The sequence below is a fragment of the Cydia splendana genome, chromosome 2 (assembly GCF_910591565.1).
Source record: "Cydia splendana chromosome 2, ilCydSple1.2, whole genome shotgun sequence".
NCBI classification, from domain to species: domain Eukaryota; kingdom Metazoa; phylum Arthropoda; class Insecta; order Lepidoptera; family Tortricidae; genus Cydia; species Cydia splendana.
In genome coordinates, this window is record NC_085961.1 from 26,190,017 (window position 1) to 26,204,269 (window position 14,253).

Here is a 14,253-nt window from a genome sequence, read left to right on the forward strand (position 1 = left end):
ACAGAAGACTCACTCTCTAATAAAACGCGTCTGTTACGATCAGGACAGGTATGGCCGCTAGGTGGCGACAGCGCCACGCGCGGCTTATGGCTAGCCACCAAAATTGGTGTGGAACAGATGTACTTTTAGCTACCTGTAGCAAAGCGACGAAATCGCGGAGTGAGCCACGCCTTTTAATAGTTAAGTACTGATTAGAAGAATAGAAAAAACGAACTATAGGTATAGGTACTATGGTCATCGACGGCAACGACACGATTTATCGTCACGATCGATAAATGTATGAGACTGTATGCAGTCGCTTTTATTATTGTCGTGGACCAAATAAATTCGAAGATGAGGTGCGACGCGCTCCTGCTTTGTGTCTTGGACGGTATCGTTTCGCCTTAGTTCGCTCGTGTTTCAAATCACGATGCCATTTCACTCGATTAGAATGGAGTTTAACGTTGAATTTCAACGACAACTCCCTGGATGAGGCGTGCGCTGGCGGGCGATCACGCAGCATGCAGGACACGTGCGCGCGACCTTCCGCTGATCTTGACCATGCGCTTGCGACCTGCGGGATTATCTGATTAGCGTTTATCTCTTACGTTTTACTAAATCAATGAGCAATTGAGGATTCGTGTTTTTTTGGGACAAAATACACAGTCTATGCTCCCACGCAGCCGGGTAAGACTTAGACAAAAAAAGAAAAAGACTTCATTACATTTTATGCTATTTAATGATAATGATTGAAGTTTTATCGTAATTAAATGGTTGTAATCAGAGGCGTACGTCATGGCTATTTCAATGGTAAATAGCCATAACCCCTCGAGATAATGGTGTCACGTGTTCATTATCTACTCGTTATTTTTACATAATACCTATATCAAAACATCACGCCACAGCAATTCATTTATTATTCTTTCCATTCTGGATCGCAGAATATTTATCTAATATCCATTTAAATTTTATTAATTTTAGGTACATTTTGGCGGTAAACTTTGCCAAGCTTAGATCAAGCAAAGATTAAAATGCAAACAGACACGTTACTCGCACATTTGATAGAAGGTTGTAAAAATAGCCAAGTGGAGGATGAAAGGGTGGCTAAGTGGGCAACGCGACCCAGGACAATAAACAGTGCAGCTGAAAACGGAAACATAATTAAGAACCGGCTTATCGTGAAGGTACACAATAATAAATATGTTTTAGCGATGACCACTGTGGTCAAACCACATGATATGTATGTTACACGTGAAATAAGTATTTACGTATTTTACACTTTTGCGGCATACTCCATTGTTAAAAAAGGAAAAAAATACCTGAAGTATTTGTCTTTGATATTGATTGTGCCTGTGTTTTTTTGTTAGATTTGCACTTAGATTAGGTACATCTGTTTTAGTAACAACATAGATGGAACATAAGTACCTAAGTACCTAGATCTTTACAGTACCTAATTGTTTTAGAGACCGTGCTGTCGATTTATTATAAGTTAATGTTTTTATCTCAACCATTCCTTGATGCATATTTATTTTATTGTGGTTATATAAGTCACCAGCCCGCACCATAGTGCATAGTCGTCGATAAGCTTCTTGTATATTTATTGGGATCACCAGATTTCCATCCTTCAGTCGTCTTTGAGAGTTCACTGGAGCTCTACCTAAGCTCTGTGTTAAAAATGTGTTATCATTTTTAATTTTTCGGAATTTTACTAAAAAAATCTTTACATTTAAAACTATAACTTTTGAAAAATATATTTACTTTTTAGTAAACGTTTTCACTGTGATATTATTTGATCTCTTTGGTATTTGAATATGGAATTTTTGTCGCGTAAAGTCAGATCGAACGGGCAGCTTGACACCCGTCAGGTGAATGGCGCGGGCACTTTACAGAGTACACGGTGAGTTACTTACATGATTTATTGTATAAACATTAGTCTCACACGAGATCAATTATTTTAACGATGGCTTAATATAACAGTCGCTATTTTTGTATCTCTTGACTAAATTCTATGGAGTCCGTGCAATTACAGACAGCTCTAGATACTGGTAAAGGTAAGTTCGGTCTTCACAAGATCTTTGATAATTATCTTACGGTCGTGTACCTTACGCTTTCTATCTTTACCACAAATTCAATAAGATATGAAAAAAAAATTGCATCATCTAAATTACTTAATTGAATATTTTATGTAAGTATAGGCAAGGCGCATAGGGGTAACTTCGAAAGCGGGTTAATTTTAACCCTTTTCCAGGCATACTACGATTTATCGACCACTTACGCGCCAATATAATTTGAACCTTAGCGATCCGATTTAAAGTTCAAATCAGATTTAACTTTCGGGAAATGTAACTTGTCTTCAAACGAATCATCATAGCTATCCAGCTATGATGATATTGATGATATAATTGGAATATATTTGGATTTTTTGGGAAAACCTTGTAGATTGGTGCGGCCTGGAAAAGGGTTAAATTAAATAAGGCCAGTATCTAGTAAACTAGCAACAGTAAGCAAGATGCCTTGGTAAGTGTTGCTAATAAAGTATGAAGTGCTTTCTTCAGAAGTGTGTTCTATTTAGTAGATATTTGCCATTTTCAAAACTACCCTGCCGTCGAAGTTAACCCATTGCACCTTACGTATTTTTGTTATTAGGTATTTTAATTATTTTTGTGTTTGACCGGTTTTTAGCACTGACACCAGCACTAGAGGCGACATTTGCCACAGCGCGGAATATTATAACTGAGTAATAATACTACCAACTTTTTCCAAGTACATAACATACACAGTCGGTAGACAGAGATCATTAGTATTGTTAAAATTTCTTGTTGTTTTAACTTGATAGTTTTGATAATTCTCCGTTTTCTCCCATATTCATACACAACAGTATGTAGCCTAAATATTACCAGAAGTAGGTACGTTAATGTTGCACTTACTCTAGACTGTTTGCCTACAGCTGAATGTCGGGTGTGGAAGCGTGTGTGTGCCAGAAGAGAGGCTTCGAATGCCCTGGGTGCCCGCGTAGGTAGGCCGTAGCCAAGTATATATTTATAGACAAGATTAGTTCAAGCAATACTCTAAGGGCACCGTAATAAACTAGCCATGACATGCTATAAATTACTTATAAAATAAGAAAGGAAAATTGCAATAACGTTTTTGTTATAAACACTTCCCGCAGCAATGTTATTTATGTAAAATTTGTCATTATTTATAAAACAAATAGCCAAACAGTTAATATTTTGCAAAGCCTAGGTAAAGTACATAACTTATACGTCTTGGCCCTTTTGGTTGAACTAATTTTCAGGGCGGTGACGTAGCAATGCGTAGATCGTAGACAGGGCCGCCGTAGTAGCCATCTCGTAGAGGTTGGTAGGGTAAAATAGCCAATGATTGACCCTAAAGTAGTTTTGTAGGAAAGTCACTACGGTACTGCTGCCTAGTATAAATTACCCTCTTATTTATTGTTAATTTATTTAAAGTATTAAACTTTGTTATTTATGAAACTAAATCACTAAGCGTAAGCGTGAGCGAGACGGCTGATTGTTATTTTAAACGTCCAACTTCTATGAAATTTTGACGTATAAATAACACTTGCACTGCATGGGCTATCAAAATCGCTGCAGAATTTTCTTGGTCTGACTCTAGTGTATTTCATGACGTGCGATTGTCAAAAAGGCTTACACTTAAGCAGATTATGTCGTCAGGTGACCAGCAAAAATCGCTAATAAAAAAAAAAGAAATATAAAACAATCTTATTAAGGTATTAATATGGTTAATTATGGCTATTAACTTGTGGTAGTAATTATGTACCTCGCCTCTACTACCGATGCGGACGCCTCAACGTGACCACGACCGCTCTGTCAAGAGCGATACGAAAGAGAAGAGAAGAGAAGAGAGAGTAAATTTAGTCAGTCAGGTAGTACTTAAGTAGTTTGCTTGTCACCTGACAATGTGTTACCTATAATTTTATTTTATAGCTACAATCACAATCAGTTTTTGCTGTAAGTACCTAAGTAGTATAAGTATTAGGTACCTCCTTTTAGTCGAAAGCAAAAGTGCTCGGGTAAATTTCAAGTAGGCAGGTCGCTATCGCTTTAAAATTCTCAATCGATCTATTTCAGGGGGGTTGAGTTGAGGTCATAGCGATAGATATATAGAATGTACTCGTAGGTTGCTATCCTGTCGCTATGACATGTTTTGGTCGCGGGTCACCGACCCCCGCAATTATCGCTGAATGATAACTCAAACGTGTATGTGGTTTTGGTGGTTGTATCGATTTCCATGACTTTGTTATTTATTCAGTGGTATAACTGAAGTTTTATGTATATCTATTACGCAACTATAGATATCTCTGGTCTCTGGTGGAATCATTTTATCAAAAAATATAATTATAAGTGTTATGTAATATGTGTGACTGTTGGAACCCATGGCGCTATTTATAAATACATGTACCTATTTGTAAGGTTCTTACCGGGTTATTTGAGCTCTTTGTTTAAACAACGTGAATTACAAGAGCTCCCGCTATCTAGTTATAAAAGCCTGAGCTACTTGGAGAATAAAACGTAACATAGACGCAATAACCCCATAGTTGCAACCGAACCTCGGTTGACCTTAGTTACACAGTCTACCCCGACTTTTTAACACATTCATTGCCACCTAGCCAAACAAGACGTCCGCGCTAGGCCACAACAATTTCGTCATATAAAGCAAAGTGCCACGATCCCGACTATCGGGTCGTCCGGCCTGGGAACGAAATCATAAAATACCCGATAGTCGGGTTTCCGGCACTGAATGTGTTAAAATAAAATCGCCATGGTTGCAACAAACTTTCTAACCATTGTAATATTGGGACTCGAAATTTACCTTACGTTTCCTATAATTTCAAATATCCATAATTACTTTTTTAAAGTATAATAACTTATTGACATAAAAACAGTCGATGTTATTTTTATGTAATTAATGATTTCAATTACATAAGTTGTGCAATCGTAACATTTCCCACTCCCACGGCGCGGCCTGCCATCTGTTATCGAATGGACAGACCGCACAAGTTCCGTGACCACGAGTCTATGTTTAAATATGTCATAGAAAATGTAGCGCATCATAAACGTATGCTAAATATACATAGGTACTTCACGCGTTATAAATACATAGGCAACTCTGAAAGTTCTTAGAAAACGCCACTTTGAGGTAATGTAACATAAAGATGCATATAATTTGGGAAAATATTATTCTTATTTATTTTTTGAGGTAAATGGTAGGGTGACTGCTATAGTTATTGGCCACTACATAGAAATTGGCCATTCCTAACAAATCAGAAAGAAACAAGCCAGATTTTAATGTGGGCTTAGCCTACTAACAAAGTTACAATAGGCTCCAGTTATATTATTACTTTTTAACTTTAATTGTTTTTGTGGTTGTTTAACGGATGACCATAGAAAAGCAACAGCGTTTACATTACAGTTGTGCGGTTAGTAAAAAAGACTGACAAATAGTTGTATATGAGCAGATTTTGAAATCCATCAATATTCCCTATACTGTCCCTATGACATCAGAATTTTTTTTGCATGAAAATACTTTAATCTTGATGGGTACCTCACGTTGCTCACGTATTTCATACAAAACCTCTGAGGACCCAAAATCATACAATAACGGCTTTGGGAGGATGAGCCTTGTGCGTTTCAGGGGCATCCTATCCTAATCAAATTTTGTACACGCGAAAAAATACATTTTAAGCAAGTATTAAAATAAAGAGTGACGGCGGAGTTAAATAAAGTTTTGTCTAATCTAAAAACTTTCAGTTTGCCCATCGTATTATAGGTACGTAGTATTTCATTAATTCTACAATTATTAAAGTTAAAGTGGAATATTGTATCACAGCGCCATCTCTTATCGGGCGACCGCAACCGCACCGGCCTATCAGGGAAAACTTATCGCTGAAAATTTTCCCGCTTTCCCAGGAGCGAGTGCGCCATGGGTCCCCCCGCGGTGCGAGACAAAACCAGCGCGTTCGGCGGCGAACGGCAGTCGCTGGCCGACGCCAGAGCCAAGTGCACGTACGACGCTATGGACCGCGACAGACTCGGGCTGTGGGGCTGCGGGGACGGACAGTCCTCCAGCCGGCTGTCAGGGCTTGACCGGCTCAAACATCCCGGCCTGAACAAGGTAACTAGTGGTAGTACCCCTTACAGTGACCCGTGGATAGATCGATGACCGCGAGTAATTTGGTTAGGTCATGGTTGTGTGCGGAAGTAGTCGCAGTGATCCACCGCGGCCCGGATCCGGCGTCGGAACTTGGAACAGCTGCTCGATTGTCATGCTAATCGCGATGTTTGTTTGTTTGCGCCAGGTGTCAAAGTTCACGTGGTTTAAACTTTCTGACAACTTTGCAGCGTGTTTAGACTGTTTACATTTTAATGAAAACAATTGAATTAAATGTAGGGCTTGCTACAACTTACCCATAAGGGGGTAAGTTACAACTAAATAATACGCCTAAATATGGATGTCGTAGTATTTGTATGGAGACGGCCGCTATATGACGGCACCGCTATCCTAGGAAACTAGAGCATTATTCATAAAACTTTACGGACCTGATTTAGTTAAATTATGTTTTGTTCCTTTCTTACAAATACATAAGTCAAAATGACAGATAAAGACAAACGATTTTTACTTAGCTAATTGAGGCTTGTACCGCGTTTATGAATAGCGGCCTTAGTCTTTAAGTTACTTTTCTTTTCGAGTAGGTACCATTGGAAATACATAATAAATATTTACTTCCTGCATCCTAGTTCTTGTTAAAATACAAATTATACCTACCTATATGTAAATACCTATATGTATTACTTATCAAAATGCGTTGGGATATCTGCTTCCTGCTTCTAAAAGTTTTGGTAAAAATATTTTAAAAGGGATAATTAAAACATAACAATATGTAATAAAATAATTTTGTAACAATTAAGTGAATTATATTGATCTGCAATATTGTTAAAGTATTCTTAATTAATATCATCACATCACCAATTGACTAACTGTTAGTCATAAGTAATAGTATTGTACAAGTACCTAAATGTAATCCTATGTCTGCATTCGGAATAAAGATATAGGTAAACTGATATTTATTATGAATAATGCTATCAATTAGATATTACCATTCATCTGCATCTGCATCATGTTCATCATGGTCATCATTCATGTGCATCTGGAAAAAATTATGTATTCGACCTAGTAGCAAAATAAATACAAACTCGAAATTATTCAGTATTCAAGTATCATATCGCACCAGTCGTGAGTAGTAAAAAATATCTAATCGGCATGCATGTCAATAGCCAAAGACTACAATACCTATATAGGCTTTTAGTACCACTCTTTGTACTACGGCCCCCTTGTAGCCGCCCCTCGCGAGGGTCTGGGTGGCGAGCAGACCCCTCAGTACACGTGTTATCGTCAACATTTTCAATTATGTACATTAATTCAAATCGTCTGAAATCGGGAGACCCGGCTTGCTGGACTCGTCTTTCGCATTGTTGGGTACTTATTCTTGCGATTGGGACATTTGGGAATTTGGGACTCATGAAATTAGATTTCAATGTATTTGTTAATTCGAGGAATTGTCTGACTTCTTGATGTGATACTGATGACATTACAGACCACTGAGTACCTAAAACGACAGCGGAGAGTCGAATAAGTATTTATGTTGTAAGCAATGTAGTCCAAGTATCTACTTAAAACGGGTTGGAGACATTTGATAAAAATATGTATACATACAAAACTAATCTCTCCATTTTTTCACTTCATGACATGAAGACCTTCCTATGGTCGCCATGACGTGTAACATGAATCGTGAGAGTAATATTTTAAATTTTCATGAACGTATAACACTTACATAATTGCATATTTTATTCGCTTTTAAATACTTAGTTACTAGTGAAAATTTCAACACGAATTCAAACTCGTTCGGGATATTTCTTAGGTTCCTATACTTTTATATATCTAATTGCGCAATCAACCTATAAATCATTTTATTAATACGACTTCAATAACTTCAGACTTGATGTGGTACAGCGAGTTGCAAAAGTTCCATGCACTTTTTATGAATAAAATCCATCTCAGTGAAGTTAAGAAGAATTCATGCATTTCAATATTTAGCGACAACATCGCTTTATTTCAATATAAAACTTTCAAAATAGATTTGACTCACCACTCATCACTACACCTTATAAAACAAAGTCCCCCGCCGGCCGCGTCTGTTGTATGTTCGCGATAAACTCAAAAACTACCGAACGGATTTTCATACAGTGTTCACCTATAAATAGAATGATTCTTGAGGAAGGTTTACGTGTATAATTTGTAAACTCGTGCGAAGCCGGGGCGGGTCGCATAAAACCGAGTCGAGTGCATTAAGTTAAGGTCTTAACCCGAGGTGTTACAAGCTCTACTTAGAGCTCAGCTTTATATTTAGATTCAGTATTCATGCATGTATTCAGTTTTGACGTTACAGAGAGAAATATCATTTAGGTCATAAATTTAACATAGGTAAGCAATTGGCATTTAAATAATAGCGTCTTAGCGTTATGAGTTATTTTTCCTTAAATATAGTTTGTGGATAACTCCCGACACGATATTATAATTTGCATGTTGACACGACATGTCGTACTTACATTATAGGTACCTATATGGGAATTTCCATACAAAAGTGACCCATTTTCAGTGCTCTTGTAACTATCTCTATGTACTTAGCAGGTATATTGATGCGTGCGAGACGCACTATTTTTAAAGTTCTAATGCGCGGCTCCAGAAAATTTTATCACACATATTACGCCTGTTGTTACCGCTGTCTTCATGTATTATGTGTGTCTCTCTGTAAATGTTTTTTGAGGTTGTGCAATAAAGAGGATTTGTATTGTATATTACGAGTATCTCATAAATGTTTAATAAACATTTCTGACACAAAATGCTTGGTCAAGTGAGACACTTATTTACCTAAACTAAAAAAAGTCAATAATGCCTGTTTACATACAATAGAATGACGCACATCGATTACTTATGTCATGGCGTTGCAGAAACAGCATACAATTATGTCATCGTAAGGTATTATGGTCTACCATAATTAAAAAATAAAAATAAAAACTTATCGGCTGTGTCGCCGTATCAGAAACAAGTTGTTTTTACATGACTATGACATACGTCTACCTGCAGAAGTCCTCATGACTCATAATATTGGCTAACCTACACGATAATATAATTTCAATATCGGATTTCCGGACATCACGCAAGTTGCTCGTAGTTGGCAAGCAATCAATATCGTCTGTTACTTGTGAATCGGTCGGTACGTATCCATGTCATGAAGTTTTTCAGAACTTAACAGTCAATCGGCCTGATGATTATAATTTTAATAAACGTCAAAAATTATATCTTGATACGATATGCAACGTATCAAATTTTTGACGTTTATTCAAATTAGAATTAGACCGAATATGTTGACTGTTTGCTGAAAATATGAAGGAAAACCACCTGCCTCATGCGTATCACCATGACGAGTCGCACGCAATTTCATTGCAATACCTACTTTATACGTCGTTTTAAAATTCTAACAGACTAATATTATCCGCTAGGTACTGTAAAACGGACAAAAGTACGCTTTTTAGGGTTCCGTACCCAAAGGGTAAAACGGGACCCTATTACTAAGACTTCGCTGTCCGTCCGTCCGTCCGTCCGTCCGTCCGTCTGTCACCAGGCTGTATCTCACGAACCGTGATAGCTAGACAGTTGAAATTTTCACAGATGATGTATTTCTGTTGCCGCTATAACAACAAATACTAAAAACAGAATAAAATAAAGATTTAAATGGGGCTCCCATACAACAAACGTGATTTTTGACCAAAGTTAAGCAACGTCGGGAGTGGTCAGTACTTGGATGGGTGACCGTTTTTTTTTGCTTTTTTTTTGTTTTTTTTTTTTGCATTATGGTACGGAACCCTTCGTGCGCGAGTCCGACTCGCACTTGCCCGGTTTTTATACTGATTTATCTTTGTTGCGTTAAATTGAGGTCTGCTATAAAATATCGATTTGGGGTTTACCTAACTTGAGAATTCATCCGTGTTCGACATCATGACGCCGCGCCAAGTCATGGTGACTGTGATGTTTATTATTGACCATTAGAACATGTTACTCACGCATTTAGTAGGAAGTTGTAAATTGGCAGTAACTATTCGTACTTAGCTAATAGTGGCCAGTAGCTATGTGGCCATTCTAGGCCATCCACTAACGACTCAATGTCATACGTTATTGCCATTAGCTAAATCAATTTGAAGTAAGTAAGTAGTTACAAAGTAGAAATTATTGATTATACGAGTGACGTAGAATAAGTATGAGTAGGTAATAGATACATACAATCTTCTCTAAAAATACGTAATTCATTCCAATTCCAAGTATTTATGCAACCATTAGGATTAGAGTAGGTAGGTAGTAAGCTCCATAAAATATCCCATAACTGGTAGGTACATAAGATTCAAGTAAATTGTCGTTGCGATAATAATTTAAAATGATTGCGTAATTGTTTTACAGTTTTTTTCTCGAATGTCTACTCGCCACACTCAAATCAAATACAAGGTTTGCTTTTACAAGCTTGAGAGTTTTGCAAAGTAGGTGCCTAATTGGCACTCGTGGAACCTTTGATCTTCCCAGGTTATATATTCCTTCTACCTTTCTTTTTTTATCTGCAGATAAATGCTATTTATAAACTGTTTTTAAATGTTTTCTTAAAAAATCCTTTAGAGGCTTGATTGCTGCAAGGTTGGCTGTCTTGAGTACTTTTTCGTTCGTTAATTTCGTCCTGTTCATTAAGTTATCTGCATAGATTGACCCTGATCGATAGATTATATCTGTGGGTCAATGAAAGACAGGTAACAGTAATGATCGGGTTAGAGCAGTGAGTAATGGAGCATGTGACATGCATGTAGTTCAGGGACGAGCATGTGTTGGCATATCGGTTCAGCCCGCGGGCGTGGGACATGGCTATATATGTTTAAGTATAATGGTTGTAAACATAACGATTATAAGCAGGACTTGTATGTAGGTCACATTGCTAATGTTTTATCTTTTATGAAGGGAAAAGTTACATAGTGTTCGTACCTACCTCGATAACTTGATATAATGAAGTCGCTACACGAGACTACTGATTGTTATAAGGATATTGGGTTCAGGAAATCATTGATTTTTGTTTCATTTTTCGAATAACTCGGACAGGGGACGCATTTATAACCGCCTTGCTAGGAGCTGAACGCAAAATTTTAATCAAATACGCCCTTATGTGGCTTAGTTGTGCGCCGTATATTAGGAAACTGCGTAGACAAGAAAATAATAATGTGCAAAATTCTGACATGTCAGTATTGTCAGTCTTTATATCGTCGGGTGACAAGCAAAAGTCACTAAGTACTATCAAAAAATCAAAGTAACAATGCACTTTATTAGACTTGTAACACGGTTTATTGTCCAATAATTTCAATGGTGTTAGTTAGTGACTTTTGCTTGTCATCTGACGATATGTCGTATTCAGTCGTATTAGAGATCCCTTTCTGTTCTATTTGAATGTTTTATCATCGGACTCGTCCCAAATATTTCTGCGAGTAAATTCCTGCGAGCTCGGAATTGCGTTCAATGCAGGGAGTTTCTCTGACGCCTTAGAGAATACGCAGTTGTACATTGTTTAGAATGTTTAGATGTTTACTTGTTTGCAATATCGTGTGAACCCGAATTCTCAGAAAGCTACGAATACCTACCATGCACTGAATAAGAATTATGATATGTTATATATATGTATATCTTATTTAAGTGTTTCCTAAGCAACAAGTGCAATAATACTACTTATACATATTTAGAGAACAACTGATTTTATTATGTAAGTATTTAAGAATCGCAGTATACATTTCCAAGTGTTAGTAGGTATATTGGTTATTAATTGCCATATTAATAGGGATTAAGTTCGTGTCTGCAGTTTTTATCATTCCGCAATAGTACGAATACCTATTTCAGTTTTTCTTTACATACCTACCTACTTTTCGATATCTTCAGAAAAACAGCGGTTTGAGCAATGAAATTTAATCCGAAATTATTCAATTGCAAATGTTCGTGTTTGTTTGTGATCCATTTGAATGGAAGCCTACATTAAACTGAGGAAAACTATCTAATGATCGGCACTCCGGCAGTTTGCAGGCGGGATTAACGTCGCCATAACGACAGATAACGCGTCGGCGGCGCTAAACCCCGACACAATATTAGTTCAATTTAGCCCTCCGCCGCGACTGAGGTTACACCACAAACTAAAGTAAAGAGAACGGAAGTTTGTTAGTTTTATAGCTTAGTAGTTGCACTAAGATCTCAAAATAACATATAATATATGCGTGTGTTTAGTTCTGGACTTAATATACCTATACAAAAACGTTTGTTAAGGTTTAGTCAAGTGAAGGCTTAATGTGGTTGTAAAAAGATTAATTATGCTTCAAGTTCCCTGTCAAGCCTAACTCGTAACATTCGGGAGGCGGCACGGCGGCAGGTTCATAAAACTCGTTCATTACCAGGCTCTTCAAATGTAGTAGTAGTAATTTAAAACACTTTATTGTACAAAAATCAATCAATCAATCAATTCGTCATTAGAACAAAGGCGAACTTGCTGTTATCAGCGTATTAATAAATGCGTCGTAAATAACTACAACTCCTTTTCTCGATAGTTATTCCCGCGCGCGAGCAGGATGTGGTACGCGTTAAAACACCTGTATAGAAACATAATTGTGTGCAAATGTCAATACGTGGTGCCTTGTACCTTGATCTTAATATGTGGACATGTGTCTAGCCTAGGCATTGCGATCAGACCTAGAACACTTATATCGGTCGAGAGTCTGGCCTAGGTCGTAAAGCATTTGTGCGGCCTAAGCCAGGCTATATCCTTGCTTTGTATTGAAAGTCACATATTGCCAGCACTGCATGTATGATCTCAAAATCATTTGCTTTTAAGCCTTCATAAAGATGCAGAAGTATGCTAGATCTACGAGTATATCTAGATGTACATCGTACTGCAACGATTTAATATTAGAACACTCTAAAATAAATTAGATAAAAGTAAATAACCTACAATACCAGAAACAAAATTTTAATGAAAAACGAAAAACCTAAGACTTGTTATTTTACATAAATACCTATTCAATAAGCTTGTTGATTCAAGATTCAACAATATAAATAGAACTGACTTGTTTAATAGAATTAGTATCAAGAACATTTCAAATCATTTCGTATTCAGAACAAACGATTTTCGTTGACAGTCTGTGTTTTTGCTCTCGAATATTTCACTTTAAATTCACCAGCTTTTAATTAATCTATTTCACCTTTTTCTTTTACATCGCTCTCTTAATTTAGGAAGTCTTAATTAAATTTTATAAGCGTTTGTTATAAATGCTGGCAAATTTTTTTCATAGCCTAATCCACGTCAAAATTTAAGTCTAGACAATTATAAACATGGGTTTGTTTGTGTATTGTGTTGTTATCAATATTACTGTTATAGCTGATACGGATATAGACGGAGAGATAGCCCCGGAAAATGGTATATACGTATAATGGTATATAACGAGAGCAACGAAAATTCATTTATTTATTTGCCTTCCAGTTAAGTATTCTTTTTAGTAAATACATTTGATTATTATAAGAACATTAAAAAGGGTTAACCAATGAATGGCACATTATATGCCTGTCATATTTTATATCGATCAATGGCTCCTCGTCTCCTATTGCCATTTAAAAAATATTGATTATGCGCTACTCGTTTATAATCAAAATCACACTTGCACAATCGAAGTGGTTTACAATCAATTAAACAAGTGGAGGAATGCAACCGACGAATGGTTGCTAGTTGATAGGCCGGGCCGGGCCCACTGCGAGCTCTAACTCGAATTACTTTTACTCCATACGTCATCCGTACAATTTAGACTACTCACTTCAACAACTTGTATGTACTTACAATAGGTGATACATTATATTTTATAGGGTAGCTGATTTATTTGTAGGTGACACCTAAGTCACTAATTGTAAAACAATTATTAAATAGAAATCAACGTTGTCTTGTTACTAGTACGGTTTACTGTGGATCTGAACTTGTGATAGGAATTAGTGAGTTTTGGTTGTCAACTGACGATATATAAATCAAACTGACCGTTGTCTATTAGGTACTATTGAACTTAAAAGGTAGGTATCTTTCTCTAGAGTTGTTGAAGTCGTTTATTTTATAAAGGAGTAAAA

At 36.8% G+C, this 14,253-nt stretch overlaps 1 protein-coding gene across 2 annotated transcripts in view; it reads left to right on the forward strand.

Moving 5' to 3' along the window:
• LOC134806044 (NADP-dependent malic enzyme-like) overlaps window positions 1-14,253 on the forward strand; it is a 50,669-nt gene that overhangs the window by 18,985 nt on the left and 17,431 nt on the right. Inside the window, exons 1-2 of one of the 2 annotated variants that reach the window (XM_063779248.1) lie at window positions 1,634-1,876; window positions 5,931-6,135. In XM_063779248.1, coding sequence (XP_063635318.1) covers window positions 1,791-1,876; window positions 5,931-6,135 — 291 coding nt within the window. In that variant the 5' untranslated portion in view covers window positions 1,634-1,790. Of the gene's footprint in view, window positions 1-1,633; window positions 1,877-5,930; window positions 6,136-14,253 lie in introns of those variants that run through there. The other variant, XM_063779249.1, reaches the window with a different exon arrangement.